Source organism: Quercus suber, unplaced genomic scaffold (assembly GCF_002906115.3).
Source record: "Quercus suber isolate HL8 unplaced genomic scaffold, Cork oak 2.0 scaffold_8, whole genome shotgun sequence".
In the NCBI taxonomy this organism is placed as follows: domain Eukaryota; kingdom Viridiplantae; phylum Streptophyta; class Magnoliopsida; order Fagales; family Fagaceae; genus Quercus; species Quercus suber.
Window position 1 is genome coordinate 1425849 of NW_027069474.1, and position 16922 is coordinate 1442770.

The 16922-nt window shown below is 34.4% G+C and overlaps 2 protein-coding genes across 2 annotated transcripts; both read right to left on the minus strand.

Moving 5' to 3' along the window:
* Positions 1-3315: 3315 nt before the first annotated feature.
* LOC111998187 (protein ELC-like) lies at positions 3316-4495 on the minus strand. Its single transcript, XM_024030296.2, has one exon. The coding sequence runs from the start codon at positions 4381-4383 to the stop codon at positions 3391-3393; it is 993 nt and encodes a 330-aa protein (XP_023886064.1). The 5' UTR covers positions 4384-4495; the 3' UTR covers positions 3316-3390.
* An 8326-nt stretch (positions 4496-12821) lies between these two features.
* LOC111998180 (uncharacterized) lies at positions 12822-15348 on the minus strand. The gene is made up of 3 exons (XM_024030290.2): positions 14198-15348; positions 13909-14101; positions 12822-13630 (listed from the first exon to the last, which is right to left on the minus strand). Exons 1-3 carry the CDS (start codon positions 14666-14668, stop codon positions 13107-13109), a joined length of 1188 nt encoding a protein of 395 aa, XP_023886058.1. The 5' UTR covers positions 14669-15348; the 3' UTR covers positions 12822-13106.
* Positions 15349-16922: the final 1574 nt, after the last annotated feature.

The window sequence follows — 16922 nt, forward strand, 5'->3', positions numbered from 1 at the left end:
GTTGACAAAAATGTTGGAGAGGCACTAGATGTGAGCAAGTTTCATTAGACCTTTGTAGATATTTGTTTAGTCTTTAGCCCAAGTAAACATCATAAAGAACTACTCCTATAAAATTTAACACAAAGACTATAAAAACGTCCTATTAAAAAATATATATATAAAAATGAAGACAGTTGGTGAAATGAAATGCTTCAGTTACTCCTTTACGTACCTTTTCGTATTTGTCATTAAAATACGTTTCCTTCTACAGGATATAGACTTCCTTTAAAGGTAAAGCATAATAAAATATTTAGTGGCACAGGGAAGAAGAAAGGGACAAAGGGTATGAATCTTTCTGGCCGGTAGATTTTAAGTCTCAATCCCAAAGCCTTTGTCCAATTCCCACCCTATTGTGCACATGCCTACAAACCAAGTCCGAGTCCCACTCAAGAATAAGGACATCATCAAGGATTTTAAATTTTAACACATAAATCACACGACTCGATTGACATAAAAATGATATTGTAGTCTCTCTCTCTCACACACACAAGACGTTTGCCATTAACTTTTTGAGGAAAGTATTATATGAAGAATTACTTAACTATGTTGACAGGACAATTTTCGTGATTGCAGTTATGATCAAATGATGCCTTAATTCCTTATTTTGTGAATTAAAAAAAAATCCACAAAATATAAACTGAGGCCTATATATGAATTGGGTTGAGTTAGATTTAAACTTTACACTAATCTATATATCTATATATATAATAATATGTGAAGCAGAGAGAAAATCTAATTAGATTTCAATTAGATTCTCAATTTTGCGCCACTTGTCCTAACCAAAACTAAAAAAAAAAAATCTAATTAGATTATAAATTTGACTCTAGTTTTGTGTCATATATCTTATCTAAATTTTCTAATTTTTGTGCCCAAATAAATGATGCATTAACATTTAACACAAAAGTCAAGAAAACCACAATAATAATGCTCATTAACCTAAGTAAGAACATCTTACTTACACATTTTTATGGAGATTATAAATTGGACTCCAATTTTGTGTCATGTATCTTATTTAAATTTTCTAATTTTTGTACCCAAATAAATGATGTATTAACATTTAATATGGAAGTCAAGAAATCCACAATGATAGTACTCATTGGCCTAAGCAAGAACATCTCACCTGCACACTTTTATGGGTGATCTCAATAGAGTCTGAAACTCTTCTAATTCCACAACCAGAACCAAGGAGTCCAACGAGAAAAATTATAAAAGTAAAACATCATCTCCTTCTAATTTCATATTGTCATCTCATGTCTCCTCCTCTCTCAACCTCTACCAACTAGATCCATACACTACCCTCTCTTCCTCCTTACGAATTTCTCAGAGTAAGGCCGAGTTCAAACACAATGTTCAATCTCACTCTTCTTTGCTTCACACTCTCATACATTAGCGCTTCATTGGTGCCTCCAAGAAAATTCCAAACTCAATGATAAGTTTTTATTTTTTAATGTCCCTTTATATATTTTAAATAATAAAATGCAATATTCTCTTTTTTTTCTTCACTGTAGCATCACTTAAATAATAAAATGCAATATATATATATATATATATATTTTTTTTTTATTCATTGTTTTATCTAATACTATCCTATGTATGATAAACCAAAAAAAGAAAAAAGACCAATAGCATTACTTAAATAATAAAATACAATATATATTTTTCATTGTTTGATTTAATTCTATCATCCGTGTGATAACAAAAAAATTGGTCAATAGTATCATTACAGTTAACCAGTCCCATGCGGTAGCATGAGGTCACATACTAGTTCATATTAGTTATAGAAATCAACAAAATTTAATTTATGGCGATTGAATTGAGTCACCACGCTAAAAGGACAAATTAGGAAGGAGAACTAGAGCAGAGATGATTGCCTTTTAAAACACATCATCTGAAATTAAAAAATATCTGTATATCTATAGTATAATATTTCACATGTCCTATGTATTTTTAGGACTTAGTCTTAGGCCAATGTCAGTATCACTGTTGTTTTAAAGACGTGAATAACATCCATCAAAAAATTAATAAATAAATAAAAAGTCAATGAATTGCAGAAGTAGTCAATTAGACAAATACTCTCTTTATTAGAGGATTGATTCAATGAACTTAGTTTTGTCTTAAACTGCCACACTTGATTAGTTCGTATGTGCCCCATTTATTCCATTAAGCAGGCCTAATTGAACACCTTCAATATTGCTCGATCCAATGGGCCAGGCCTGTCCAGTTGCAGCAAATTTCAAATTGGGCCCGTGGGAGTTATAGTCATTTGCAATGTGTTGTACAGTTGTACCTTCTTCTTCTTTTTTCGGTTAAAGGGTTGTGCCTATTCATCTTCAATAATTCTTCATCACAACATATTTTACCCTTTTCTTGTTATTTTTTATATTAGTTGCCTAGTTGCTTTATCCGACTTTCAGTCAAGTTAATATAAGTATACAAATAGATACTCAACTAGATTACAATAGAACATAAATATTCATCTTTAAACTTCAAAGTTACCAACCAATACATGCTTAATATTTCTAGGATAAGGATAATATTTCATTCTATGCCTCATTTCAAGGAGAAATCAAGTTACAAGCTCCAATAATAAGAGGTGAGGCATCATTTACATCTAAGCTATACTCCAAAAGATATAGATACACGAATTTGAGATTTATATATATATATATATATATTTTTTTTTTTAAATTTTGGATTTAGAATAAGTACTTTTTTTTTTTTTTTTTTCATTCTTTACTTTCATCAAGCATGTGCTTATATTCACCCTTCTTTCAGCAAAAGGGTGCATCCTCCAGAGTCTAGACAATGCTTACCCTTTTGGGGTCATATGATTGGCCTTTTAAATTTCTTGATCAGCAGTGTAGTCCTTAGATTTCTTATTCTTATTATTGCACCATTCTCTCAATTTCATTTATTAAAAAAATTTAAAAAAAGGTAACTAGATCTAATATGAATTGGCCATTACAACGTATATATAACTTAGTCATGTAAAACAAGTAATTTCTGCCAAGCCTTTATCCTTTTTGTAGGTTAATTAGGGTTGTCATTGATTACAACATCTAAGTTATCTTGGTAGGAATTTGATATCTTTATTTCCATCTTCACAACTCATTTATTTTTCTCAGGGAATCGTGAATTCATGATGTCTTTCTATGGGATTGCAAGGTCGTCGAATTCCACATTTTGTGATTGCTTAAGCCTTGAATCCAACATTTACCCTTTGGTTAAAGTATACTTCACATTTAAGCACTAGGTAGAGAATTAAAAAAGGCAAAATATAGTAATGTCCAATTAGATAAGTTATAGAGTCAACAACTCAACATGTCAATGAATTACGTCGGAAACCTTTTATTAGTCACTTGCATAAATGTTGCATCTGTGAAAGAATTGGTCTCTAGCCAATTTTCTCACTTGCTTAATATATACATCAAAAGACACCACACCTAGTTCAACTGCCTTATCCAATGCATATATCAAGTCCTCTATTGCCCAATCAGCAGCCAAGGAATCAAGCATCAAGTTGGACACCTTGCCAACAGCTTCAAATGCATCATCGATATCATCATCCTCTCCATCAGCTGTGGCAACAGCAGCTTTTGGTTCATGAACTCTCAACCAGTTCATTAGCACATCAGCTTCCTCAGTCAACTCCTTCACTTTTCCTTTCAAGGTCGATCTTTCATGGTCAAGCTCAAAAAATATACTTCTAGCAATATCAACCCTCTTGTTCATTACAGCTTGCAAATTTGATAGCTCCTCTATTTCTTCCTCATTCTTGGCTGTTAAGGCCACTATGTCATAGTAAATGGCACCAGTGACTTTGTCTAGAGCCTCCATTTTTGATACAACAGACGGATGGGTGAAGCTAGAACTAGGTGAAGCACAGAACAAGGGATGGTCAATTGCAAAGAGTTTGACAAGGTTGTGCACTAGGCCAGTGAGGTTGCACTTTGGATGTTGCCAGGTTAGGAGGTATGCAGAATTAGTGGCACCAGAAGGGTCCACAAATGGATGGTTTGGATGAATTTTGGACGTGGGGTTTGGTGTCACAAAAACTATAGGAGCCATGTAAGGATAATTTTCATGAAGCCAAATGGTGATTGCTATCGGAGGTGAGGAATGGGACACAAAAAGATAGCCATTTGCATTTAGAAGGCTCACAGTGGTGCCATCGTTGTGATTGAAGGTATCAATTGAAGGGTTGAGAGTGGGATAATCTTGAAGTAGTGAAGTCAGGTGCTTTTGGATGATCCATTTTTGTTCAGGGTCTGAATATGATAGAGCATGTGAGGTGGTGCAAGAAAGTGCAGAATCAATGAATTGGATTGAAGATGGTGTTACCATTTTGAGAGAGAGAGAACTTTGGATGGCCAAAGATGAAATTTTGGTGTTATCAAGCCACAATGTTAGCTTAAATCTTTTGTGATCTCATATGCGATCACTACGTAGAAAAAAGACCAATTCTTGTTCTTATCTAAATTTATAACAATAAAAAAAGACCATAAGGTTGGAGTCAATTATTGAAAAGTTATCAACAGGTTTTTAGTTGCTTGGAAGCCAAGTACTTTGTTGACCTGAGGAGGTTTCCTGCTTCCTCTCCCATCCCATTCAAAGTCATTGTGACCGCGTTAAAAACTCATAAAATTCAATATTTTTAGAAGTTTCTTGCTGCATCTTCTTTTTAATTTTTAATACTATTTTTCTATAATTCATGAAAAGGATTTATTACAATAGCTAGTTATGGTAATGGGCGGTGCAGAATGCAGAATATTCTAAGCATGTGGGTTGAAATTTGGTGAGCCATTTAATGATTCCTTCCTTACTAGCATTTTGTAGACTAAAAAAAGTATATGACTTGGCAAAGCGTTTTCATCTAGACTTGACTTGGGACATAACATCACTGTAGCCTTGCCGGCACTGGTTGTTGAGTAGCTCTGACATAGTCCAACCAAAATGGTGCACTAATTATAAACTATCGCTTGGAAGCATATCAATGAAGATATGAATACTTTGGCAGATTGAGATCTACATAGTAAGGTCAGCCTTATTTGTTAGAGTTTTCATAGAGAATAATAATATCGTAGAATTTTTGTTTACTCGAACCCTGCTGTCAACATAAAAAAATCAGAACACTTGCATGCTAGTTCATTTATGTAGGAATAGTGACAAGATAGTTGTAAATTGGTGTAAAACGTTTTGTTTTGTTTTTTTTATTTTATTTTATTTTTATATAGAAAATCTGGAGTAATTTTTTTTTTTTTTGGGTAAACAACAATGAAAATAGATTTGATACAAATAAGTCTATTACAAGCAAGCTCAGCTTTATCAAAAGTCAGCAAATTCTCCACCATAGGCAATGAGTTATCAAAGCCAGTTTATCACCACACTAATTCGTCTCTCTGAAGATGTGTTGGACTGTCGATCAATGAAATTTTCTCAATAGGATCTTGTAAGAAGATGTGTTGAACTATCGGTCAATGGAATTTTCTCAATAAAATCTTGCAGGAAGATATGTTAAACAGTCGATCAATGGAATTTTCTCAATAGAATCTTGCAGTCATTGAGCAGACTCCATCATGAGATTCTATGAAATTATTGGTAAGCAATTAAACAAAAAGCTCAGCATCTATTTTCACACATAAAGAATAAGCCCATCCTTTACAGCCCATAATTCTGCCATGCGACCAGATTTTACGCGTAAAGATCTTGCATATCTCGCAAAACATTGTCCATTCTCAATTCGTGTCAGCCCACCTCGCCTGCCAGGCCCGGGTGTAAAATGTTTAGTATTGTATAGACAGGGCCTATATATAGAGAAGTCAGAATAACAAGCTAGTAGTAAAGTAAAGTAGAAACTACAAATGAGAAATACAATAACAGTACTGTAGGCCCAATATTTTGACTGGGCCTTCCAATACAATTAAAAATTAGTTGCAATGGATGGTGGAGCAAGTATTCCAGCCCAAAAGAAAGTTGCCCCGAAGATGCATTTAGACCCACTGGTGTCGCAAGTAACAAAGCAGATTCGGGTCCAAACCTAATGATCATTTCATGGATTCTTAAAGGATGGCCCTTGCTTTGATAGACTTGTGTACAATGGTCTAAACATATAAGCAGGCCCAAAATCCCATGGATTCTTAAATCAAAATTCATCCTTAGATTCTTATGAATCTTACACTCAACCAAGCAAATGGTAAATGCTAGATTTCTTTGTAATTCCTCAGATTCAAAGGTTCTTTTTTTTTTTTTTTTAGAAAGAGATTCAAAGGTTCTTATATAAATATTAGAATAATTTTTAAGTGATTAAATTATTATTATTTTTTAATCAGCTTTGGTCGCGGCTCCATTATATTCAAGCAAAAGAGTTAATTTCCTTTAAAGCAAAATGCTTGATTTGACTTTAGAGTATTCCGAGAGCTCAAATCTTTATTTGAATTGTAAAGTGTGAACTGCCTTCAGGAAAAAAAAATAGAAATACTAGAAAGAAAAATTAAAATAGAAGTAGAAAGAAAGAGTAGTAATAAAGGGAGGGTAGGTAATGTTGCATATCTCTTTGGGTCAAGAGGGTTGATTCTTTGCTTCTTTAAAAATATTGCAAACCAAACTTTTGCAGTTTTGCCTAACAAGCAAAAGAGAGTTTCAAGTTCTCCAATGCAATGATCGTTTTATTTTTCTTCTTGTTGGAGCATCTTCCTTGGACTTTTAGCATGTTGAAGAGATGGTATGCCGTGCTTTTTTTTAAGGCAAAATATTCTTTTGTTGTAGGTGACCAATACCTTTTCCTAAACCCTTCTCTATTTGAATTTAATGCTTAAATTTTAGGCAATCACAACCACAATTTCATTATTTACGGCTATAGAATATATATTACTTAACAAGTTGTGTGTCGGTAGGGCATGTGTTCTTTTTATTCATTAAAAAAAAAAAGGACATGTGTTCTTTTTACACAGCCATCAGAAAGGGAAAATAATATATAGCAGAAAGGGAAAATAATTATGTATCTTTGTTTTATGCTCGTTTACCCCTTTTTCATCAAGAGTTTGGCAGAGGCATGGGGTCCGACTATGGCCAGGCCCAAAACTAGTATGAAAGGGCCTCTCAGCCAAGTGAGTGCGCAGCTCACCATGCTAATTTACCAAGGGCAACCCATCTCCTTCAACTCCAAGGAAGGTCCTACCAGGAAAGGCCCATTAGGCCTACATTTGTCCAAAGGGGGAGGCCCGCTAACTCGGGAATGGCCAACTCCCTGAGAGTTGAGGGATTACGCGATTGAAATACCCGAACTTGTTCCTTAACAAATGGAATCAACTAATCGAGAAGTTAAAATTTTCTAAGCATTTTCTTTGCTTGACTAACTGAATGGATCTAGCAACAAAACCTAGTTAAAAAAAGTCATTGTATTCAAAATCACATCCTTCAAGCATTTCCTAAAATGAACCATATTAGTATTTTTAGTGTTGGCTAATTTCATGATTAATTTACTTGTAATTTTGGGTTTTGTACTATATAATATGGATGGTTGTAATGAGGATTAAAGACTGAAGTTTCTATTCCCTATGCAAGATGGAGATCTCAATTGAGTAAGATCCAAAACTCGGTCATGCGAGAATGATGATCCAAACAGAAACTACGATTGATCAAGATCCTATTATGGAAATTTTATGATTTGCTTCTAATGCTGTGTTTATAACCACCTCAAGTCCAAACCCTATTTGCATTTAAATCAACCAAATGAATAACATAATACATTTTCTACTTAATTATTATGCATGACAAACTCGATTTGAGCAGATCTATCTATGAGAAATTATTCTAAAATTATTTCATACATTCAGTCAATTATACATTTCTCTTATATGAAGGCATGAATAAAATATACATATAGAACTTACCTTTATGCTAAAGAAAGGTGTAATACACGAGAAGGTATTGCATGTTTAAGAAACATGCATCCTCCCCCTCACAAGGGGTGGACCCCACACCCTTGTGAGGGGGAGGATGCATGTATCCGAAACATGCAGAACTTTTTCGTAATACACTGAATGCACAGAATAATTTGTACCACATTTCAAACCAGACCTATGTGTAGAGTAGTGTCGGATTATGCAAGCTAGTGAGAAAGGCATGATATCATGGATAGACTTCAGTTACACTTGATAAAAAATTGGCATCAACCACAGAAGATTGAACAGATCCACTTCATCAAAACGATAAATTAACAGTGGCCAAAAAAAAGAAGAAGCACAGAAACTTTTTCTCAATTCAAAAGGAATCCACTTATGACAAGTCCTCAACCTCACGCAGTGTTAAGACATAACCATCTCTGACCATTCGTTAAATGTGGTCCCAAAAATATTTGTGATAGGACATGCATGGTCATTCAAGGTACAATAGGTCATGTGTTTGGATCATCAGACATGAAACGAAACTCTCGTGTCCTATGCACCGACAGAGAAAGAAATAAAAGAAAAACATGAAAAAAATTTAAAAAAAGGCATTGAAAGTCACAATTCACAGGAGAGAATCCCATTTTTCCTTCCTCTTCTTTGTTTCTAAGATTCTTACATACATAGTAATATTAGTATTTCAACTGCTATAATTGGTCCCTCTGCTACTGGATCATCAGGGTCTTGTTCCAATCAAACAAATACACAGTGTGAGTAGTAATTCCATGACTGGACCCATAACATTAACTTGGAATTGTTACATCCACCCACGACACTTGGAAGGGTAAGAGAGAGAATTTCTGAAGTTTTTCGAAGTACATATATTATTGTGTATAGAATTTTACATGGGATGCCTTTAATATAGCTACATTGAATAGGACAAAGTTAACAACAATGGTAACTTGGAAGTACATAATATTAGTGTGGTCTCTTATCAAAAAAAAAAATATTAGTGTGGTCATGGTGCGTACTACTATAAGGTTAATTCAGTATACTGATAAACTGAATCAGGATAACTATGCCTTGAACCTTGGACTCTTGAGCCAAATGTGCTCCAATAACTCCAATCTTGAATAGGTAATTACTTAGTCCATACAAACCTGTTACCATAAACTTTTGCTTTAACTTCTTTTTTAGCCAGGCAAAAAATGGTCTAAATCTAAACTTTTGGGATAACAAAGAAAAAGCTGTTTAAGAATTAACCTCCTTTGTGAAGCCCAAAACCCAAATTTTACTGTTTTGGGCCAGCTTTATGCAATCCAACCCAAACTTGTGTATTAAGGAATTTTTAATTTGGGAAGCTTCTACAAAGAAAAATGCGACTCAACCCCTAGCACCAGATTTCTTTGGTGTTTGTTGACATAAATATTTAAGACATTGAAGTTCTGATTCATATAGTCACCAAAAACCAGATTTCATTCATTGACACTAAATTTTTTTCCCTGGCAATTAGTACATTGATGATAATATGACACTTTTTCTTGCCTTGTATTTTTGACCTTCAGCCAACCCAGAAGAGATATTAATATTGAAACATTTAACATTACATTGGAATGCTTTTAAATTTTTCTATTTACTTTATAATGTTAAATGTAGTTACTTTAGGACAAAATCATTGACATCTGCAACAGGCATAATGGCTTGGCCTTCCGAGACAACAGAATCCCAATGGCAATTGAGCAGTCCACTATAAGTTAAAAGCTGACTACTTTAGAAAAAGCCACCATAAATTTTAACGCATACTTCATACCAAGCTTTATACTTATACAGTGTTATAGTTAATTGACTTGGTAAAACTTTTTCATTACTATTTTATATCTTATGGAACATGTGACTCTACAAATGAAAAACTTTTTAATTAAACACATTTCATAGACTTGGAATATGCAGGGAGTGCAGAGACAACCAAATTTAGTTCCATGAATTAACTTTAGAAAAGAGATTCGGTTGTCTAATACTCTCTATTCATCTGAACATTACTNAACTCTAAAATTAATAAGCCTCTTCACGCAACAACTCCAAATTAAGAAAGAATAATGTTTACCTTGTAAACTCGGCAAATATTTGTATATCCAAATTATATACGCAAGATTAATACTTTAATTAACTATTCCGCAGAAAAAGCCACCTAGAGAGAGAATTAATTAAAGTAGGTAGGCGTCCCATTCAAAAAGTAATACATTAATCTCATGCTTCCTTGTAGCTTAACGTCTTTCCTAATATAATATCATAAAGATGATGACCACTGGTTTAATTTAGAGAGTAATTAAAGTAAATGGATAGGAACAGCTACCATGATTATAAAATATAATCTGTTTCCAAAAATCACTAATAAATATTGCAAAATGCAATGATTGTAATGTGACTAAAAAATTTTAAAAAAATTTTAAAAAAAGTTGTACTTCAACAAGAGAAACATAAAGTGACACAATGAAAACATAGCAAAAGCGTCTAAATTGCAATTTCCAAGATACAATGTGGGCCCGTTATAGTACGAGGCCCATAAACGACAAATGCGATGCATGTTTAGCAGCAAATAATAGTAGTTAAAAGTTATGTGGGTGCAGCGCAGGTGAGGACTGAGGAGTAATGGATTCGAACAAAACAAAGTTACAACAATTTCTGAATTTCAAGAGCAACGGCATTCTCTATGTGACCCACTCAGCAGTTTAAATTTTTAAGTCCCAAGCTCCACCTTTGGGAAAATGCCACCGTTGCTATTTCATTTCTAAATCTAAAAATGGCCTTTGTAAGACTTATCTCTAGGTAGTAGTAGGTAGCGCTGTTGTTCAAATGTGTTCATGTTCATGTTCATGTTCATGTTCATGTTCATGTTACAGACAAAGGAGGAACTTACTTTTGTAACATAATTTTATAAACTTGGTCCAATTTTTATTTTTATATTTGTAAACTAGTTAAATGTTAAAATTGTAATTTAAAAGTTATTGATGTAATAGGTTAACCTTATATAATTTTTTTTTTATGAAACTAATTACTTTTTCTAATAATTTATTGACATTAGAAAATCAAAATTGCAAGATTGAGCTAGAATTATAAACAAATCGAGCCGAACTAAGTATTTAATTTTATTTTGAACATAAATCGAGTTCGAGCTTATAATCAAACAACATTACATATTCAAGTTTTATTTCCTTATTTTGTTCATATTCAAGTTTTATTTCCTCATTTTGTTAAAAAAAAAATTAGTTTATTTGTTTCTCAAAAAAAGAATTTAGTAGTTTATTTACAAGTTACATAATTGACTTATTCTTTTTACAAATATAATATAAACATGACTAAAATTTTTTAGTCTTCACACATTAAAGAATTTTTACTATAGATAAAATGATTTTATTATCAATGGATAAATTCACAATAAAGTATAAACTAACCTTGTTCTCAAAAAACTCTAAAACTTAAGAATAATAAATGGATAAAATCAATTTTCAAAAAAATAAATGGATAAAATCACAATAAAGTACAAACAAACCTTGTTCTCAATTCCCATTAAATAAAAAATTGTTCTGAAAATAGGTTCAGACTATAACCTACTAAAATAAGTAAATAACTAGTACTCTTCTTGTACTGCACGCAAGATGCATTCCCATTCTCCAATGTACTCCACTTAAAACAAATTTCAAAGCATTCGAGAGAAAACCAACGGACAGATCCTTTTTAACTTTCGCGTCTTTTTATCTAAACCACCGATAAGATTTGCTACTTATTATTCTCACCAACTCTTAGTACATAGCTAACATGTAATGATTTTATTTGCCAGTGCCACCGACATTGAACCTGACGTACAAAAACAGATTAGATCCACCGGTCCAGGACCTAGTCCACACTTTGACATAGCATTGCTCTTATTGGCCAGTGACCAAAAATTGATTGCAGCACTTTCCATTACTGCAAATGCCAAACCCCAAATCCTCTGTAATTAATAGGAAAAAGAGGGAATCCCAGCCATCTGAAAATTATCCAGCATCGAAACCCAATTCGGTAGCGAATGAATGACTCACACACACGATTACAAATAATAAAATAAGGATAAATTATCCTCTCTTTTTTCATTAAAATCTGGTACAAATTAATTTTTAGTCCTTCAAAATTTAGTTTAAAGTTTTTTAATAAAAAAAAATCAATTTAATTCCCCCAATGTGACTAATAAAACCTGACACCCCATTTTTTAAAGCCAAATTGAATCAACCACGTATTTGAGGATCTAAAATCAACCTAACAAGATATTGAAGAGGCCAAAAACAAAACAAACGCTATAAACTTTAAAAAAAAAAAAAAAAAACCATAATTGTGAATGCTATAGTGATAGTGATTTAAAGAACCATAATTGCAATACTTAAAATTACTTTTTATTCGCCCGACAAACATAAAATAACACAAAAATAGCATTATCACTAAAAAGATTAAACTCTAATTAGAGATCAAAATCTAAACATTTTAATCAGAATTCAAAAGATTTGAGAAATCAAACTTAAGCTAATAATAAATTCCAAGAACATAAGTACCCACCAAATAATCAATCAAAGGTATGATTTTTACCCAATCAATAATCAAAGACCCAGGGAAGATTAGAGGGCATGAATTAAAAACTAATTTAATTAAACTTCGCTTAGCCCACACCTCACCGCGGTCGAGATTGCACGAGTCTGTTCTCTACTCCTTCCAGAAAAGAATATAAAATCAATAATCAGAACAAAAAATTATTTACATCATGCACTAAAATATGAAAGTACGAAATTTCACCTTTTCACAATTCCCTTTGATAGTTCATATTCATTGATCCTTTGCTTCGCCAGAAAGTTAAAGGAGACAAAAATATACACAAACTTGAAACTTATGGATTCCATTCAAATCAGAATACAGTTACACAATTAGTCCATTACAAATAGAAACTACAAATCAAGAACAAAAATTATGATATTTCTCTAAACTATAGTCGTTTTTTTTAGCAATTCTGTTTATTGGTATTAGTAATATACTAATATCGGTCCCTTGCATAAAAAACCAGCAGGGGATCGAATTATGGAGTTCCATATTAGTAAATCTCTTTAGTAATCAAAACAAAACCAACCAAAAAAATATTAAAAATCAAAAATCAAAATTTCAAGGCGAGTCTTCAATGACCGAAGCCAAACCGGTCACGATTCTCACCCCATGACTCAGTGAATTTTTAGGCTTAGGCTTTATCTCCGGTGGCTTCCACTCTTTCGCCTTCGCTTCCTCTTCTTCTTCGGAGCCTTCGCTAAAGGCAAAAACGTTCTCGCCGCCCTCACCTAACTCAGTCTCTTCCGCCGCCTGACTCAGTTTGAACTCGTTGACGTGGAGAGGCTGTTCGTTCACGCTCTGAGACCGCGCGTGTGGAGAGAGCCATTTGGAATTGACATACTCGGCTTTTCTCCACGGAGGAATGTGCAAATTTTTCTTTTTCAGGCTCTGCTTCGCTGCCTCCGATGCTATCGCTATGATTCGGCGCAGACGATCGGCCTTTCCTACGAAGATGTACGGAAGCGCCTGGACGATCGTCTTGTAGCTCTTGGTTGGTCTAGCAATTTCGAATTCTGATCTGAAATCGATGTCGATTAGATATCTCTCGCCCTCGATTATCACGTCTATGTATTCATATTCCCCTGTTACCATTTCAATTTCTTCAAATTAGTATATTACTTATAATAAGTTCCATATTTTTCTCAACAACCAAACAGAAACAACTAACTGCATTTTATTTCCTTTTTTTTTTTTTTTTTTCTCAGATAACAAACAGAGATACGCACCTAAAACAAACCCAACCTAATCATTTTCCCCTGTTTTTCTCTTCTATTCCGAAATTTTCTCGGTCGCCAAAAAGAAACAAAAGGAAAACGTAGTTTCAAAGCGTAAGGAAAAAAATTGAAGAAAAAAGAATTACCCGCAGGATAGGAGGAACACTTTTCCCAGCGGGATTTACAAATTGAAGCATCGTATCCAAGAGCCAACAATCCATCAGTGACAACTTTCCTGCAATCCTCATCTTTACGCTTACAGATCTTGTTCTTCTCTACGATCTTCGACGTGTCCGCTAGCAAATTCCTCTCACACACAGTCGCACACGGCACCAATCCCTGCGCACAAATAGAACCATATTCTCAATTACACTTTCTAAGAAAAAAAAACTGAAATTATTTTGAATATTTTCGTTAAAGTTTTGTTGTTTTGACCTTGAGAATTTCACAAGCTTCAGTGGAAGAATAGTTAGAATCGCCGAAAGAGTCCCATTCATCTTCCGAACTGCTATCAATACAGTTCCGGTTAAAGCAGTTGCAGCGGTTACGGCCACACCTGACCGCACCGGATTGCTTCTCGTTGTTGTTGTTGTTGTTGCTGTTGTTGTTATTGTTCTCTTCGATGAAGTTCTGTACCATACTGTCCAAGCACACAGAACTATGCTCAAACTCAGCAGCCACCACCGGCGCCACCACAGCCGAGCCTATAAAGCCGTCCTTCTGAAAATGCGGCTCCTCGGCCACGACCTTCTCCGGCGCCGCCGTGGAATTTCTCAGAACGCTCGGGAACTGGAAATCAAAAAACCTCTTCAGCCGAGACTTCGCCATTGGCTTCACTGAGTCGATCCTCATCGTCTCTTCCGGCGTGTTAAAATCGATCGGCTGGATCTTCATTGATAAAGGCATGATCAGCGTGATCAAAAATCACGAGAAAATTCTCAACTCCACCTCCAATCTTCAATTTACCATTTTGTCCTTTTCCACAGAGCCTACCTAAACCTTAACTTCCAACCTAAGTCGATTTCTAACCACCACTACTAATATATCATCAAAGACGATCTATCTCGATTCTCCACTCATGGATTTCAAAATTTTGTGGACGAAGAAATCGATGATTTCGCCAAAATTCAAAACTCTTTTATAACCAAAATTCGAGACGCTTAAGCAATGCTAAAACCAAGTAATACTACTACCTCTATATTATATAGTACTACTATATTGCCTCTAATTTGCAAGGCAAAGCGTGGAATAACTTCCAAACTCTGCTAACTAAAAATATAAAGACAAAGTTAAAAGTTGCTTTTGCTTAGGGCTTTCAGAAAATAAAGGCTAGGGTTCACGAAATACGCAACGGCTCGAGAAAGTCAAGTTTGCACTTTTGTAATTAGGAAAACCACCGGTCGCCGGAACCGCCATTTTTCCCGGCTAAAAATCAGTTTCACGGCGATGTTATCACCGGTGACAAGACCGAGAAAGTCAGTGTGAGTGTGTAAGAGAGAAAGAGAGTGAACGTTGGAATTGTGTGTGGTTTGGGCTTTTGTGTCTGTGTGAGGCTGCGACTTGCGATAACAATGAGAGTGGAATGGAAGACATGGGCAATTTAAGGGGAAAGGATATTGCTGACATGGAGAGATGTTACACGTGGCAATCCTACGTGGCAATTCGTTTCGGAGCTGCGATAAGAATTTGCGTATCGAGGAATGAACCCGGTTCGCTCCGTGGTCCTCCTCACACGTCGCCACGTTATGGGTTTTTTTTGACGATAAGAGCGAGAGAGTGATGGGGGTGTTAAATGTCGTAAATGCCCTTTGCCCCTGGCTCCAATCTCGTGATACGGAGACTTTTAAAAGTTACGTTAAAAAAGAAACCGACTCGTGAGACATGAACAAAGTTAGTTTCACCTTATAATTAGTACTTATTTGACGATAATGGCCTTGTCGAAATGGTATTTGAGAATTGATTTGTACCGACATCTTGTCCAGGACGCTAGTGGACAATAAGGGTAGTGTGGTCATTTGGACGCTCTCCTAACTTCTAAGTTTAATGCTCGTTTTTTGTGGGTGGTGGGTGGAAATTGCCTGGGTGAATAAGGTCGTTGAGTGTACGGTTTGACAAAAGTACCCCTGTGTGGACCCCAGCGAAAAGATTCATAATAGAGTCAATACTCAATATCGTGTTTGAGAAGGTAGAGAACAAATGGGTAGTGTCGTCATATTACACTTTTTTGGGTCTCTCAATGGAAATGTCAGTTGGGGAACTGCGATTTCAAACTTCCAAGTAAAAATTTTCTTCGTATTTGGTAGAAAAATGCAGGTGATAAAAAGCAGTGGCGTTGTGGTAATTTGGTGAAAAGTGAAGGAGGTATTTTGGTAGTGGTGGTAGGTCCAAGTTCAATGACAGTTAAGTACTCTTTCTTTGTGAGTGTGGCTGAGTTGAGAACGAATCGGGCGCAGGGCAATTTGGGAAAGTGAGATTTTATTTTTCTCTTTTGTGGTAGAGCGGTTTCTGGTGTCGCTTAACAATGGCACGCAGCACCATTTTTGATAAGGACGTTATGTCCTTTTGGGGTGATGGGATCTAGACACGTGTCGAGTACGTGGTGAATTGAAACCGTTGGATTTTTTACTTTTCGAAAGTGCCCAAGGACAAATTACATTACTTTTTTCAAATTTTAAAATCCCTTGTCCTTCGATGTAAAAGAACCGAAAGATTGTTCAATTTTCAAAGAGAAATGCTATGTCTACAATATTTTTATAATATTTTTACAACAAATCCTAAGTGGTAAGTTGTTACTTGTTATTATTGTTGGGACAAAAAAGTAATCTTACTATTAGTTTCAAATTTGAACCAATAATAACTAACCACTTATGATTTGTTGTAAAAATATTGTAGACGTAGCATCTCTCATAATTAAAATATTTCTTTCTTTTTTCCATCTAAACTGATGATGCGCTTTGAATAAAGTTTGAAGGGTTATTTGCTATTTATTTGATTTTTACAAATATAATTTCATTAATTATTCTTAAATAAAACTATTTTGTTAGAGTAGAGTTTTAAAGTCGATTTTTATAGAAAAAAACTTGAATTTTTTTTTTTTCGAGAGAGACAGAAAAGCTTGAATTGAGTTTTATTTTTTTTTTTTTTTTTATTAGAATTTGAG